This window comes from Molossus molossus, unplaced genomic scaffold, assembly GCF_014108415.1.
Source record: "Molossus molossus isolate mMolMol1 unplaced genomic scaffold, mMolMol1.p scaffold_m16_p_17, whole genome shotgun sequence".
Lineage (NCBI taxonomy): Eukaryota > Metazoa > Chordata > Mammalia > Chiroptera > Molossidae > Molossus > Molossus molossus.
Window position 1 is genome coordinate 1,112,570 of NW_023425352.1, and position 16,123 is coordinate 1,128,692.

The 16,123-nt window shown below is 48.8% G+C and overlaps 1 protein-coding gene across 12 annotated transcripts in view; it reads right to left on the reverse strand.

The window, feature by feature from the left end:
- The window catches only part of ATE1 (arginyltransferase 1), a 99,576-nt gene extending 87,116 nt beyond the window's left edge, over positions 1 to 12,460 (reverse strand). For 2 of the 12 annotated variants that reach the window (XM_036264881.1, XM_036264884.1), the window contains exons 1-5: positions 11,692 to 11,812; positions 9,581 to 9,644; positions 7,276 to 7,338; positions 5,494 to 5,597; positions 2,432 to 2,683 (exon numbers count right to left, since the gene is read on the reverse strand). In XM_036264881.1, coding sequence (XP_036120774.1) covers positions 2,432 to 2,683; positions 5,494 to 5,597; positions 7,276 to 7,338; positions 9,581 to 9,644; positions 11,692 to 11,797 — 589 coding nt within the window. In that variant the 5' untranslated portion in view covers positions 11,798 to 11,812. Of the gene's footprint in view, positions 1 to 2,431; positions 2,684 to 5,493; positions 5,598 to 7,275; positions 7,339 to 8,891; positions 9,430 to 9,580; positions 9,646 to 11,691; positions 11,815 to 12,375 lie in introns of those variants that run through there. The other 10 variants (XM_036264886.1, XM_036264885.1, XM_036264890.1 and 7 more) reach the window with 8 other exon arrangements.
- Between the last annotated feature and the right edge of the window lie 3,663 nt (positions 12,461 to 16,123).

Here is a 16,123-nt window from a genome sequence, read left to right on the forward strand (position 1 = left end):
GCTTATTCAAAATATTTTATTGGACTATTCATATTTTTAAAATGAAATCTCAGACCAATATCAACTCAATGCCATGAAAATGTTACATTTAAAAAACTATTCAATAAAACACAACGTCTTCTGTGTTTCATATATTTAACAAACAAAAACTAAAATAGTACTAAAAATCTCTCCCTTGGATCATTTTGTATAAATAAATATAGAAAAAATTCAAGAAATAAAGCATAATAACCAAATTATTTTATGAAATTTTAAAAGAATCACACACACGTGCACAAACACATAATAAACCCCTTTTAATGCTGAATAAAGTTTTTAAAGCTAATTCTTTTACAAGTGAAAATATAGAAAAGTCTTACCTTATTATTATTTTTGTTTATCCTCACCCGAGGACATTTTTCCATTTTTTGTTCAGATAGAGCAGGAGGGAGAGAGAGGAAGAGAGAGAAAGAGAAACATCGATGTGAAGTGACACATCGAGTGGCTGCCACCCGTACGACCAACCAGGGCCGGGGACAAACTGCAACCGAGGTACGTGCCCTTAGCGGGAACCGAACCCGGGTCTCTCTGTACCGCAGGCCAACGCTCCAACCGCTGAGCCAAACCGGCCAGGGCGAAAAGTCTTACCTTATTAAAGGTGAAGTTAAATTATCAAAATCAAGTTTTTTGAATAAAAATTTATTTTTATTACATAAAGAAATCTATTGATAAACAAAAGAATTTTGGACATATACCTAAAATTTACTTTGTCTCATGTAACACCGAAAATAAAAATGTTTAGCATATCTTTTCACTGACAAAAATTTGGTCCTCAAACCTACCTAGGGCCCTAAGGTTGTAAGAAGAAACGGAACTCTTTAAATGCATTTGGGGGCCAGGCCAGCTTGGCTCAGTGAACTGAGAGGTCCCGGTTTGGTTCCCAGTCAGGGCACATGCCTGGGTTGCAGGCCTGACCCCCAGTAGGGGGCATGTAAAGGGTGTGCAAGAGGCAGCTGATCGATGTCTCTCTCCCCTCAATGTCTCTCTCTTTCTCTCCCTCCCTCCCTTCCTTTCACTCTAAAATATAAATTAAAAATAAATATCAATTTGATTTTTAAAAAGTCAATTAAAAAAAAAAGTAAATAGCCCTGGCCGGTTTGGCTCAGCGGTTAGAGCATCGGCCTGCGGTCCGGAGAGACCCGGGTTCGGTTCCCGCTAAGGGCACGTACTTCGGTTGCAGTTTGTCCCCGGCCCTGGTTGGTCGTGCGGTGGCAGCCACTCGATGTGTCCCTTTCACATTGATGTTTCTCTCTCTCTGTCTCTTCCTCTCTCTCCCTCCCACTCTATCTGTACAAAAAAATGGAAAAATGTCCTCGGGTGAGGATAAAAAAAAAAAAAAAGTAAATAGCCCTGGCCGGTTTGGCTCAGCGGTTAGAGCGTCGGCCTGCGGTCCGGAGAGACCTGGATTCGGTTCCCGCTAGGGGCGCGTACCTCGGTTGCAGTTTGTCCCCGGCCCTGGTCGGCTGTGCGGGTGGCAGCCACTCGATGTGTCCCTTCACGTCGATGTTTCCCTCTCTCTCTCTTCCTCTCTCTCCCTCCCACTCTACCTGAACAAAAAATGGAAGAATGGCCCTGGCCAGTTTGGCTCAGCGGTTAGAGCGTCGGCCTGCGGTCTGGAGCGACCGGGGTTCGGTTCCCGCTAAGGGCACGTACTTCGGTTGCAGTTTGTCCCCGGCCCTGGTTGGTCGTGCGGGTGGCAGCCGCTCGATGTGTCCCTTCACGTCGATGTTTCTCTCTCTCTCTCCCTTCCTCTCTCTCCCTCCCACTCTATCTGTACAAAAAATGGAAAAATATCCTCGGGTGAGGATAAAAAAAAAAAAAAAAATGGAAGAATGTCCTCTGGTGAGGATAAAAAAAAAAAAAAAAAAAGTAAATATATATGCATCTGGAGACAGTAAGGCTACCCTTTCAGGCTTATTAAACACTGAAGTTTTTAAAAAGGTGATCTGGCCCTGGCCGGTTTGGCTCAGCGGTTGGAGCGTCGGCCTGCGGTCCTGAGAGACCCGGGTTCGGTTCCCGCTAAGGGCGCGTACCTCGGTTGCAGTTTGTCCCCGGCCCTGGTCGGTCGTGCGAGTGGCAGCCACTCGATGTGTTCCTTTCACATCGATGTTTCTCTCTCTCTCTCTGTTCCTCTCTCTTCCTCTCACTCTATCTGAACAAAAAAATGGGAAAATGTCCTCAGGTGAGGATAAAAAAATAAATAAATATAAATAAATTAATTAATTAATTAATTTTAAAAAAGGTGATCTGTCCACCTAAATCCAGGTACTAGGTTGTATAAAACAGGTCTGTAGATTTCACGAGTCACACACACTCTGGGCTGGAGAGAGGACGGGGGATCTCTCGAGCACGGGGTGAACATTCACACGACAGGCCTGCCCAGCGTCGCTACCTGGCTGAGGCGCCGAGCGCACCTCCACGGAGCGCGACGGCTCCCCGGAGCCCCACTCCCCTCTCTCCTGTGCCTGGATCAGCTCCTTGGGGTCTTCCTTCTTCACCGGCTTTCCCTTCTCCTTGTCTTCCCTTTCCAAGCTCTCTTTGAGGCTGTCCCCGAGCTTTTTAAGGTCGCACTGCACATCCAATTTACTGATGAACGCAACGTCACCGGCAACGGCATCCTCCAGGGGGGGCTCCATAGGCTCATCTAGGAATCAAAGACATCGAAGTCCATCAGCCAGATACAACTAAGACACACAAGGAAAACAGTGCCCTCTGTCCCGAGTGGCCGGGTGTCCACACACCTGCGCGTCCTCCGAAGCAGCAGAGCTGCTGTCAGGGCGGCGGCAGCCGCGCAGGGGAGGCACTGCCAGTCCCCGCCAACAGCACACAACCAAACTAATGCGCCCGTTCACCCATTTCAGAGGGTATTTGTGGCCATGAGCTCCCACCCTCCGCCCACTGGCTGGATCAGCAAAGCCAGGCAGAGTCCCAGAAGGGCCGCGCTGACGCCCACACTGCACGCTGTCTGAGGAGGCGCAGACTGGCAGCACTGCCTGGCCGCGGCATGTTGGTGTCTCTGTTACAGTCATCTGGGCCTTTACCCTGATGAGCACATCACTCCTATTAACAAAATTGTAGACGTAAACAACTCAGAAGACTATACAAGTCAAAGAACTGAACAGAGCCCTGGCCGGTGTGGCTCAGGTTAGAGTGTCGGCCCACCGACCAAAGAGTCTCAGGTTCGATTCCGGCCAAAGGCACATGCCTCAGTTGCAGTGCACCCCCAGCCCTGGTCAAGGTCATGCAGGAGGCAACCAGTTGATGTGTTTCTCTCACACTGATGTTCTCCCCCTTCCCACTCTATCTGAAGATAAATGAAAGAAAGTGTCCTCAGGTGAGTAATTTAAAAAAAACTAAAGCCACATAAAAAAGACAGGTGCCCTGGCCGGTGGCCCGATGGTTAGAATGTTGGCCTGAAAACCGAAAGGTTGTGAGTTCAATTCCTGAACAGAGGCATGTACCTGGGTTGCAGGTTCAATCCCTGGCCCTGGCTGAGCATGTGCGGGAGGCGTCCGATCAATGAACAGGCACTTCGATGTTTCTTTATCCCTCTCCACCTCACCCCGTCCCTTCCCCCCTCCCTTCCACTCTCTCTAAAAATCAATGAAAAAAATATCCTTAGGGGAGGAGTAACAAAAAAACAGACAGGCAACCATCAATTTACAAATGAACGGCATCCTGAAAGCTTATCTGAATATTAATTTTTAAATCTCAGAACATGATTCTCAGCCACTGAAAATTTCATATTGATGAACAAACGCAACCTATTTAACTGTTAAGATTATGTGCTGACCACACCAACCAGAGCTGCACCAGGACTGGTGTTCCCAATGCGCCCACTGCCCCTGACCTCCATGACCCTGCTCTGGCCTCTGTGGCGCCAGCCCTGCCAGGACTACTCCACGGTGTCCTGAATCCTGGTCCCTCAGGATAGTGCACAAGGGCAAAGAACGTCCCCGTCTTGCTGGCCACTGTGTCTCCAGTGCCTAAAAGGGGACGGAACATTGCACGCATCCCAAACACACTTGGGGAACGAATGGACAAGCTCAGACTGGCCCTGGGGTCAGGCCTTCCCGGGACAGAAGCGAGGAAGGGCTTGAAGGACGGGGCATTCCCAGTTCTCATCTTGGTCTAGGTACCTTCTATAAGAAACACCTGTTTGTTTGTTTGTTTGTTTTAAAGTAACAAAACTGAAAATGCAAAGTATCTGTAACCACAGTTAACTAAATGTTACTAATTATCTTTTAGGAAACTCACTCACAATTCAAAATTTGTCAGACAAACAAGAAACAGGATTTCAGGCAACATAACGTCCTGAAGTCCGCAGCACTCGAACTCAGAACCCTGCCTTCACCCAGTGGAACAGGGGCTGTCAATCCTGCAGAAGCTCCTGCACACACCGGGTCTCCAGAGACAGCACCACTTTCGAGTTACTGCATGACGTCATTGGGATCAAGTACAGTAAGAGTTATCATGGCACTATAAAAGCTAGAATTTCAATACACTCCAGGACACCATATCTTAGAATTGATCCTCAACCCCTTTCCCAAGCTAGTCTTGCCCTGGCATACACTCCCATACCCTCGACATGGGGTCAGTGGTAACAGTAACACAGTCCTAACAGGAATCGTTACCATCACAGTAACAGTAGTATCTGGTTGTAGGGAGGACCCCTTTTCCCTAACCTAAGAAACGACTGAAAGTGAGAACCTTGGAAAGATGAATCATTTACAATTTTTTTTTTTTAATCCTCACCTGAGGACATTTTTCCATTTTTTGTTCAGATACAGTAGGAGGAAGGGGGGGAGAGAGAGAGAGAGAGAGAGAGAGAGAGAGAGAGAAACATCGATGTGAAAAGGATACATCAAGTGGCTGCCACCCACACAACCCAACCAGGGCCGGGGACAAACTGCAACCAAGGTACGTGCCCTTAGCGGGAACCCAACCCGGGTCTCTCTGGACCACAGGCCGATGCTCTAACGGCTGAGCCAAACCGGCCAGGGCCATTTACAAATTTTTTAAACTGACTTCAGAGACAGGAAGGGAGGGAGAGACACCGACCTGGTGCATCACCTCATCTGTGCGGTCACTGGCTTAGATGCCCTGACCAGGGAGCAAACCCACAACCCTGCCTTATCAGGATGATGCTCTCACCTACTGAGCCAGGGCTGAAAAGGTACATCACTTTATTTTTATTTTTTATGTTCTTTATTGACTTTAGAAAGAGAGGAAGGGAGAGGGAGAGAGAGAGAAACATCGATGAGAGAGAGTATCAAATGGCCACCTCCTGCATGCCCCCCACTGGGGATCAGGCCCACAACCTGGGCAAGTGCCCTGACCGGGAATTGAACCAGCGACTTCTTGGTACAGGGTCAACCCTCAACCACTGAGCCACACCGGCCGGGCAGGTACATCACTTTAAAGTAAACAGTTTTATACCCCATCTCATCTTACCCTCACAATGTCCTTTGGAAACTTCCCCTTTGGCCAGAAATTTCAACATTTTTTTCAAAACTTTCTTTTGAGATTTTGATGGCTGGAACTGCAGAGATCGGCACCTAGGAAAGCAAAACAAATATTTAAAAAGTGAACTCAAACTCTGAGGAAATAAAACCAGTTATGGACAGTATTCAGTACAAGGAGGCAGAGCTTGTACCTGGGACTTCTGGATAAAGACAGGGCTTAACGCACCTCTAACCTCACCCCAAACATCACTAAATCAGGTAAGGATTAGAAAAACAGAAGATGACGTAAATCAATGGGAAAAAGAGAAAGGTACCCAATTCTCTCTGCATTACCCCTAAAAGTCTTGGAGCTCACAATATCTGACACCTCAGGAGGTATGTCAGAAGGTGGGTCTGGAACTAGGGAAGTCTCTGAAAGTCTGTTGCCTCCCCCACTCTGCACAGATGGCTCCCTACACAACTCAGCTCCGCCCTGCTCTTGAGTGACAGATGGGTGGGTGGTGTCAGCAGACCACACAGACCCCCATCTCTTCTGTCTCTTATACCAGGTCTATGACCAGTTAGCTAAGAGAAAGAGGTCTTAACCAGGCACCAGTGAAACTTCTGAGAGTCTGTGATCATTCTGAAACGAACATGTAAGATGTCACATATTTTCTCTGTGCCCCTCCCTTGTTTTGTTTTGTTGCAGAGAGGGCCTATAATTTTCACCAAATTCTCAAAATAATCTACAACCACCCCATAAAATTAAGCAAAGCTAAATGATACAGCTGTGAGGATCAGCCAAAATATGATGGATGTAACTGCTTGCTTTTTAATTTAGGTTATGTATACACGTTAAAAAGGGAGAGAGGGCCCAGCCGGCAGGGCTCAGTGGCTGAGCATCGACCCATGCACCAACAGGTTGCCGGTTCGATTCCCGGTCAGGGCACATGTCCAGGTTGTGGGTCTGATCCTGTGAGGGGCATGCAGGTGACCAATTGATGGTTCTATCTCTCCCTTCCTCTCTCTAATATCAATTAAAAAACATTTTTTTAAAAGGGGGGGCAGAGGAAGGGAGGGAGAAAAGATTTGTGTTCCACTTATTTATGATTTCATTGGTTGATCCCCCCCCAACCCACCCCCTACCCCTATTGGTTGATTCTTATATATGCCCTGACCAAGGATCAAACCCACAAGCTTGGCATATGGGGATGCTACTCTAACCGCCTGAGCTACTTGGCCAGGAACAGAAAATCTTTCCATATTAGGGTGGGGTGAAGGGGGCAGAGGGTAGACCCACAGATTATGAACAGTTAATCAAACGCTTTGCAGGAAAGTAAGACTCCGAGTTTCCAGCGCAGAGCAGTGAACTCTGAGTGCTGTGGCCGACCCTGGCCTCCCCCCCTCCAGAACCCACGGCACTGCGGGGCCAGAGCACTGAGTCAGGCAATGGGCTAGGACAGGGAAAGCCAGGGGCTAAAACCCATACAAATTTGATATCCAAAAGTAATTTGAGTATTTACCAATATGTTCCCAATATTTCATGGTATCACTGACCACACTGCCACATAGAGTTTATACATTTACACGTGAACCAATTAAACATTACTAAAAGCTACTAGTCCACAACGTGAATACAGCATCGCTATGTAAAAAAGCCATAATTCATTTGCTATTCCTTATAAAAAATACCTACGTAGAACAACATTATTTAAAACAAGCAAAACTCTACTAAAAAATTATACACAACCTTCATATTATGGAACTTCTTTCTATTAATCAAAATTCTTACCTTATTGTATACTGAGGACAACACGTTTGGTTCATCACAGGCTTGTACACATATTTCCCGCTTCTAAAATTATAAGATAGTTTTATTAATTGTCTACCTAATTCTCATATATACCGTAGCAGATTAGTACAGAAGCACAAGCTTAACTATGATAAAAATCTAATCAACAGCATGAAATTACATTTAGTTTTGTTACTCTTCCTGAGCTAAAAAATCGTGCGACAAGGGTCCACCAAGGCCCAGAGCCAGCTCTCCCTCTGCTGGCCCTCACCTGCACACACGAGGCTCACCACCTCAGCTGCCTCTCATCAGCATCTGCAATCCCATCCATGCCTGACCCCAGGGCAGGGGTCACTGCCCAGGGTGCTGTGGGATGACAGACATGGCTGCCTGTGACATCGCACTTGGAGTTCCATGTGCAGCAGCACATAGTACCCCCAAACCAACCTGTTCCTTTAATGCTGTCTAGGTCTTAGTGAATGACAGAACCATGACATTGTGAGCTGAATTTTGTGCCCCAAAATTCCTATGTGGAAACCCTAACCCCCAGCACCCCAGAATGGGACTGTCTGGAGCTAAGGCCTCCACAGAGGTTCCCAGGTTAAAAAGAAGCTGCTAAGATGAGCCTAATCCAATCTGATATGTATCCTAGTAAGAAAAGAAAACCGGGAGCAGAGACACGAGGCACAGGGATGAGCATGCAGAGAGGGGACACTGTGAGGAGGCAGCCACGTCAAGCAAGGAGAGGCCTCAGAGACACCAAAGCCCACGACACCTTGGTTTGGACTTGCGGCCTCCAGGAATGGGAGAAAACAGTTTTGTTAAGCTGCCCCATCTGCAGAACTGTTATGGCAGCCCCAACAAACACTCAGGGGTTCAGTTCCTGAGCCAGGAACCTGGGAGCCACCTCAGCCAGCTCGCTCCAATGCAGCGCTCTCCTATCAAAAAGTTTTCTGCTTAAACCGAATCTTAACTCCGCCGCTCCCATCTAGCGCCACTGCTGTCGATGGCAGTCCTCGCCGTCTCACACCCCAGCGCCGCCGCTGTCTCTGGACCCCGTCTGCCTCCAGGACCACCCCTCAACAGCCTCTCTGCTATGCAAATGATGATGTCCAAAACACAAGTTCCATCACATTCCCGTGTGACATAAAAGCCTTCCGTGATGCCCCTTTCTGTTTAAAAAGATTCTTCTTCACAGCCCACGATGTCCCTCAGCACCCGGCCTATGTCTGCCTTTGGAATGTATTATCAAGTCTACGGAAAGCTGTGGAGCTTTGCATGCTGAGCTTCCCACGTGCGGACTGCACAGGGCATGTACCACTTCTTACACCGTCTGCGTGAGGTCCTTCACCTAACAGCTGCTTTGAAATCGTCGACATAAAAATAACCACCAAAACTATCTTAGCCATTAAAGGCAACATGTGGCCCTTAATAAATCCTGATTCAAATAAACCAACAGTTTAAAACAAAAAGACATTCTGAGACAAGCAGAAAATCTAAGCAAAACTAGATAACAGGTGACATCGAAGAATTACTAATTTGGTCAAGAATGACAAATGGTATTATGGATATGTTATAAAGGAAAAAAAGAATCCTTCTCTCTCAGAAACACATACCAATTACGGGTATACTGACACGACACCTGAAGTCTGCTTCAAATGATCGTGTGGAGGGAGAAGTGGGGAGCGTCTCATCCGCCTGGGCTGCTATCACAAAATGCCACAGATCGAGTGGCTTCTGAACAACAGAATGGACTCCTCCCAGCTTTGGAGGCTGAACGTCCAAGATCAAGGCAGCAGCAGACCTGGTGTCTCATGAAGACAAACTTCCTGGTTCGTTTTTCCACTGGATTCTCACGTGGAGAAGCGACAAAGGAGCTCTCTTCTCTGAGGGCACTAACCCCATTCACGAGGGCTCCATCTTTATGCTCAATCCCCCACCAAAGAAAGGCTCCGCCTCCAAACACCGTCAAGACGGGAGTCGGGACTGAACCCAGAAAACGGGGGAACACACATTCAGCCACTGCCGGGAGCAAGAAGTACGGATGGAACAAGACTGGCAAGATGTTAGCTGAAGCTTGGTGACAGGCAGGTGAGGTTCACGATAATGTACTCTCTGTGTTTGTGTATATTTGAAGTTTTCCTAATAAACTTCCTTAAAAAGAGACAGAAAAGATTACACAAAATAATTTTTTAAATTCTTAAACCTCTTTCCAACAACAGAAAAACACTTTAAAGCAGTCTTTTTCACACATACACGACAAGCCCAAGCGAGAGGAGAAGCCTCCGCACTAAGGAGCTTTTACCTTCGCCAGCCGCGGTCTACAAGATCCTGGTAATCCTGCACTGTCATGGAATGTGCCCACATGCCTGAAAAAAAGTAACACGTCACTGACTGCAGGCTGAACTTTGTACTATTTCAAGTCACAGCAGTTTTTTAATGTGAATATAGAAGCAAAAGCATCTAGATCGCACTGGAGGACCGACAATTTGCATTACTTTATACTTGCTGGTTTGACATCATACATGACACAAATAAAAAAAATAAGATATAGTCACCTTAATTTTTTTCAAAACATATCAAAGTGATTACATTTAATTCAGAATTAGTCTAAACTCAGCCCTCGATGCAATCAGATTACATCACACCTTTAAACAGTAACAAAATCCCCAAAAATTTAAGCTAGTTTCTTCAGAAAAATTAGAAATATTAACTTTAGACATTTAATATAACTTATTTATTACACACATATTACAGTAACAACACTAACATTCTGAAAAAGGGAGAAATGCCCTAGGGCCTGACACCAGTCACATCTGGTATACTTCTCCTGGGCTTGTTTCCTCCCAGAGGTACAATCATGTCACATGATATTTGCATCCTGTTTACTTTCTCCATTTAACTGCTACACTCAAACCTTTCCCTCTTGGCTCATCATCTTCGTTCCTAATGATTGCACTATATCACACACTACTTCCTCGGCCAGAGAAACACCTAGTGAATACTTTTAACTAATTAGTAAGTGGATACACTGTAATCGCCCAAATCATTCCAGGCACATAAAATGTTTTCAAAATGGGAACTACCTAAATTTACAACATCACGGATACCCCATTTTCCACACTGCTGGACTGTTATTTAAAATAGAAGGTTCTGCCCAGCCTTGTGACTCAGTGGACTGAGCATGTCCCAGGGACTGAGAGGTCTCAGTTCAATTCCTGGTCAGGGGACATGCCTGGGTTTCGGGCTCCATCCCCAGCAGGGGGCGTGCAGGAGGCAGCCAATTGATGTTTCTCCCTCAGGGATGTCTCTATCTCTCCCTCTCCACTCCTCTCTCTCTAAAAAGTCAATTAAAAAAATATAAATAAATAAATGAAAACAACATAGGAGGTTCTACATGGGCCAGCTATGGCATTTCAGGCCTTGAGCACCGTGCTTTGTTTACAAACAAGTTTCAGTAAGGAGACTTGAAGCACGATAGGGAAGAGAACACCTGGGGGGGGACACCTGCAGGGGGAGAGCACCTGGGGGGGAACTACTGGGGGGGAGGGGTAGGAGAACAGCTGGGGGGAGAACACCTGGGGGGAGGAGGAGAACACCTGGGGGGAGGGGGAGGAGAACACCTGCAGGAGAGAACACCTGCAGGGGAGGGGGAGAACACCTGGGGGAGGGGGAGGAGAACACCTGCAGGAGAGAACACCTGCAGGGGAGGGGGAGAACACCTGGGGGAGAGAACACCTGCAGGGGAGGGGGAGAACACCTGGGGGAGGGGTAGGAGAACAGCTGGGGGGAGAACACCTGCGGGGGAGGGAGAGAACACCTGCAGGGGAGGGGGAGAACACCTGGGGGAGGGGGAGGAGAACACCTGCAGAAGAGAACACCTGCAGGGGAGGGGGAGAACACCTGGGGGAGAGAACACCTGCAGGCGGACCTCCCGCGTCACCCCGGCGGGTGGGGAAAGCGCCGGCCAAGCGGCACCCGGTTTAACTTTCAACCCGTCAGGGCACACGGGCCGCTCGCAGCGGCGACGACGGTCATCGGTGCCCGGTATTTCCCTCCAGAAGCATCTCCGCGAGGATGCCAGGCACTGGGCGCGCGTCCTGCACACGAACCGCACCGCCCCACGTCACTGTCGCGCACCCGCGCGCGGCACTTCCACGGGGGAGGAGCGCAGCTCAGCCCGGCGCCGCCGGCCGCAGCAGGGCCCCTGTCCGCCGTCACTGGTGCGGGGCTCGGCTGCCGCACCCGTCCCCGCGAGACCCTCCGGGCCGCGCAGGGCCGCGCAGGTCCGCGCCCGAAGCGAAGGGCGGGCACCGGGGCGCTGCTCGCGGGCGGGCGAGGTCCCGAGACCCTGACAGCCGCGGCGGCTGCGTCCCGCACCCCTCCGCCGGGCAGGGCTGCGCAGCGGCCGCTCACCATTGGAGCGGCTTCCCGACTCGTTCTTGCAGTAGCCACAACGGTAGAAGTCCTCGCCCTCGAAGTACTCCACAAGGCTGGACGGAAGGGCGGCGCAGGCAGCCATGTTCCCGGCCCTCCGAACGCGGCGCCGCCAGGCTCGCCGCCGCCCCACAATGCACCGCGCCGCCCGGCCCGCCGCCGCCCCACAACGCCCCGCGCCGCCCGGCCCGTCGCCGCCCCACAACGCCCCGCGCCGCCCGGCCCGTCGCCGCCCCACAACGCACCGCGCCGCCTGCGCCCCACAACGCACCGCGACGCCTGCGCCGCGCCCCCCACAATGCACCGCGCCGCCAGGCCCGCCGCCGCCCCACAATGCACCGCGCCGCCGCCGCCGCGTGACGCCGCCCGGCAGCCCGTAGGCCGGGCCCCAACGTAGCCCCGCGGCGCTGACGTCGCCCGCGCCATCTTGGCCCAGGGCAGCCGGGCGCTGTTCCCGTCCCTTCCCGGAGCGGGACCGCCATCTTCGGTGAGGGGAGGCGCAGAGCCGGAGCGTGGAAGGAGGCGGTCTGGGACGGAACGAGTGGGCAGGGGCGGCGGGAGAGGGGCCCGGCCTGTGCGCGCCGCGAGGGGCTCCCCGGGCCCGGCGGGCGGCGCGGGCTGGGACGCGAGGCGGCCGCGCCCGCCGGTCGCCGGGACACTCACCGCAGGACGCCTTGCCGTCGTCGGCGCCGCAGTAGCCGCAGCGGTAGCCGGCCCTGAGCCCCTTGTACTCCACCACCGAGGCCATGGCGCCGCGCCCGCCCCCGGCCACCGCGGCGGGGCGCACAGGACCCGGAGCGCGGCGGCGGCGTCTCTGGGCTGCGGCCCGCATCCGAGCCAGCGCCTCTTCCGGTCCGTCCCCGGCGGAGCCGGACACCCCGGGGCGCTGGCCGGGCCGACGCGGGCGCCCGCGTCCCTTCGCGCGCTCAGTGCCAAGCGGGCGCCCGCCGCCCTCGCCAGCCCGCCTGCAGGCGGGGAAACTGAGGCCCGAGGCTGACCGCAGAGTCGTTTCCGGTGGGTCTCACCCTGCAAGGCGCCGTCCCCGGTCGTCCCTCCTCCGTGCAGCCCTCTCCAGCCCGGCCGGACAGGGAGGCCCTCCCAGGTGCCCCAAGACCCCAGGCCGCCGGCGCGTCCTGCGAGGGGCCCGACCTGCCAGGGGCCCGTCCTGCGAGGGGAATCGGAGAGAACTCAGCGCTGTTCGAGGACACGGGTGCAACCAGCCTTGTGCCACTATAGGCCCAGTGCCACCGTCACTTCGGACTTGTCAAGAAAAGCTGGAGATCTACATTTTTTTTTCCCCAATACTATTTTTTAAATGTTATTTTAAAAGAATTTCCTTTCATTGTACAGACAGACAAAACTTGCTTATTCAGCCCGTGGGCCTCCGCTTGCAACCACAATTTTAAAGAGAGTTTCCTGGAGAAACATCGGTGTAGGAGTGTAAAACGAGTGTCCAGCTGGTCACATTTTTTCATCTTAACCTTGTGGGCACAGGTCATTGAAGCCCATTCGCCCTGACATTTTTCAGAGTCAATAGTAAAGCTAATTATGTTTTTGCAAAATTTTTAAAAGTGAAACCATGAAACTTGGAGAAACAGAGGTGAACTTTTGAGATCAGTTTCAACATTCTTGACCTGAAGGTCCACCCGGCTGGATATGTGCCGGGTTCAGTGGAAGCGCTTTCTTGGTGACAGAGTGACCAGTTACGTTGCAAAGCATCCTAGTATCTCCCATAATGGGAAAAAACAAGGGGTAGCCATGTGGCATGCAGCAGGTTTTCGTGGCCCCTCTAGGCTTCTCCAGTGCCAACTCCTTACTTGAAGGCCCCTTGCTACATACCATATTCCAAAGACAGACTTCATTAATTTTGTTCACTATGACAGATGTGATTGTTCCTGGTCCTTTCCTGGGTTGGCTTTCATTTCGAAGGAAAGGGTCTGCTAAATGAAACAGCAGAATGCCATGCTCAGTATGGAGTGTAGGAGGCGGAGGCTTTTCAGTCTTGCCCCACTTCCCTTCTGTCCTTTCCAAGTCCCAACTTAATCCCAGGCTCTAAACCAATATCACCAGGGCACTCCAGGACATCCCAGCCTTGGACAAGGAGAATGTCCAAAGTCCTAGGCATATATTTTAACTCATTTAATCCTTATAGCTTCACAACACAGAAAACAAAGACCAGCCCTGGCTGGTTTTGCTCAGTGGTTAGAGCCTCAGCCTGTGGACCAGGGAGTCCCAGGTTTGGGTCCTGCTAAGGGCATGTATTTGGTTGCAGTTTGTCCCCACCCCAGTTGGGGTCATGTGGGTGGCAACCACTGGATGTGTCTCTCTCACATCGATGTTTCTCTCTCTTCCCCCCCTCTGTTCCTCCTGCTCCATCTGAGGACAAATGCAAAAATGTCCTTGGGTGAGGATTCAAAAAAACAACAACAAAGACCAGAGAGGCTAGATAACTTGCCCAAGGTCATACAAATAGTTTAAAAAAAAAAAAAAACAGGAGAAACAAAAGGTGATTAAATTAATTGAAGAAGAAGAGATCAACAAATACGAGGTCTGAACTTCTGTAGGACTGCAGTTCCTAAATGTCTTAATTTTGCTGAAGATCAGAGACATTTTTCATGTACAAGGTCCAAATGAAAAACCTTTTGGGGGTGGAGGGCACTATTAGAATATTCTCTTATGAAATTGCTAGCAATAGACAGTTAACTTTTAAATTCCAGTTATATCAATAATCACTTTTCTCAATAATCCATTAAACATATATTAATGTAATGACTATCAGACTGGGTAAAGAAAATAAGGCCCAACTATATATTATCCACCAAAAACACCCACTCTAAATATAAAAATAGATAAATTTAAAGAGGCAGAAAAAGATGTGTTGTTAACACTAGTCGAAAGAAGGCTGAAGTAGCAACAATAGTTTCAGCCAATGTAAACAGAGCAAGAAAAATCAGGGATAAAAAAGGTACGTTACATAATGATAAAGTGGTTAGTTCTCCAGGACTACATAACTTCTTAATATGTATGTACCTAGCACAGAGTGGCAAAATATGTGAGACAAAGACTAATAGAATTGCAAGGATAAATTAATGAAATCACTGTATAGAAATTTCACTGCTCCTCTGTCAGTAATTGACAGATCAATAAGGACATAGTTGACTTCAACAATACCATCAATCAATTGGATGTAAGTGACATCCATAGAATACGTCATCGAACATCAGCAGTATGCATTCTTCTCAAGCTCACATGGAACATTGACCAAAGTAGACCACATTCTGGGTCATAAAAAGTACCTTAACAAATTTAAAAGAATAGAAATCATACAAAGTGTGCTCTCAGACCACAGTGGAATAAAATTAGAAATAACCAGAAGGTAGCTGGAGAACACCAAAATACGTGGAGATAAAACAACACACTTCTAAATAACACTTGAGTCAAAAGAAGTTTCAAGAGAAATTTAGAAATATTTTGAACTAAACATGAAAATACAACTTAGCAAAACATGGGGTGTAGCAAAAGCAGTGCTTAGAGGGAAATTTATAGCACTGAATGCACATATTAGAAACAAGATCTCAAATCAACTATCTAAGCCTCAACCTCAGGAAACTAGAAAAGGAAGAACAAATTAAATCTGAAATAAGCAGAAAAAATAACAAAAAGCAAAAATAAATGAAGTTGAATATAGGAAATCAATAAAGAAAATCAACAAAACCAAAAGCTGTTCTTTGAAAAGGGCAATAAAATTGTTAAAACTCTAGTGAAGCCAAGAAAAAAATAGAGAAGGCAAATTATCAATAATCAGAAGTCACTACAGATCCCATGGACATTAAAAAGATATTAAAGGAGCCCTGGCCAGTTTGGCTCAGCGGTTAAGAGCGTCGGCCTGCGGTCCGGAGAGGCCCGGGTTCGGTTCCCGCTAAGGGCACGTACTTCGGTTGCAGTTTGTCCCCGACCCTGGTTGGTCATGCGGGTGGCGGCCACTCGATGTGTCCCTTCACGTCAATGTTTCTCTCTCTCTCCCTTCCTCTCTCTCCCTCCCACTCTATCTGTACAAAGAATGGAAAAATATCCTCGGGTGAGGATAAAAAAAAAAAAAAAAAAAAAGATAATAAAGGAGTAGTACAAACAACTCTATACCCATATGATAACCTAGAAAGTGGAAAATTTTTTTTGAAAGACAATCTACCAAATCTCATAGAAGAAGAAATAGATAATTGAATAGGCCTATAAAGCAATAGACTCAATAATTAATGACCTATTAAACAGCACCAAGCCTAGATGGGTTCACTGGCTGAGTTCTATCAAAAATTTAAGAAAGAAATTATACCAAATCTATACAGTCTCTTCCAGACAATAGCAACAAAGGGAATTTTCTAACTCATTACCCTAATACAAAAACTAGACAAAG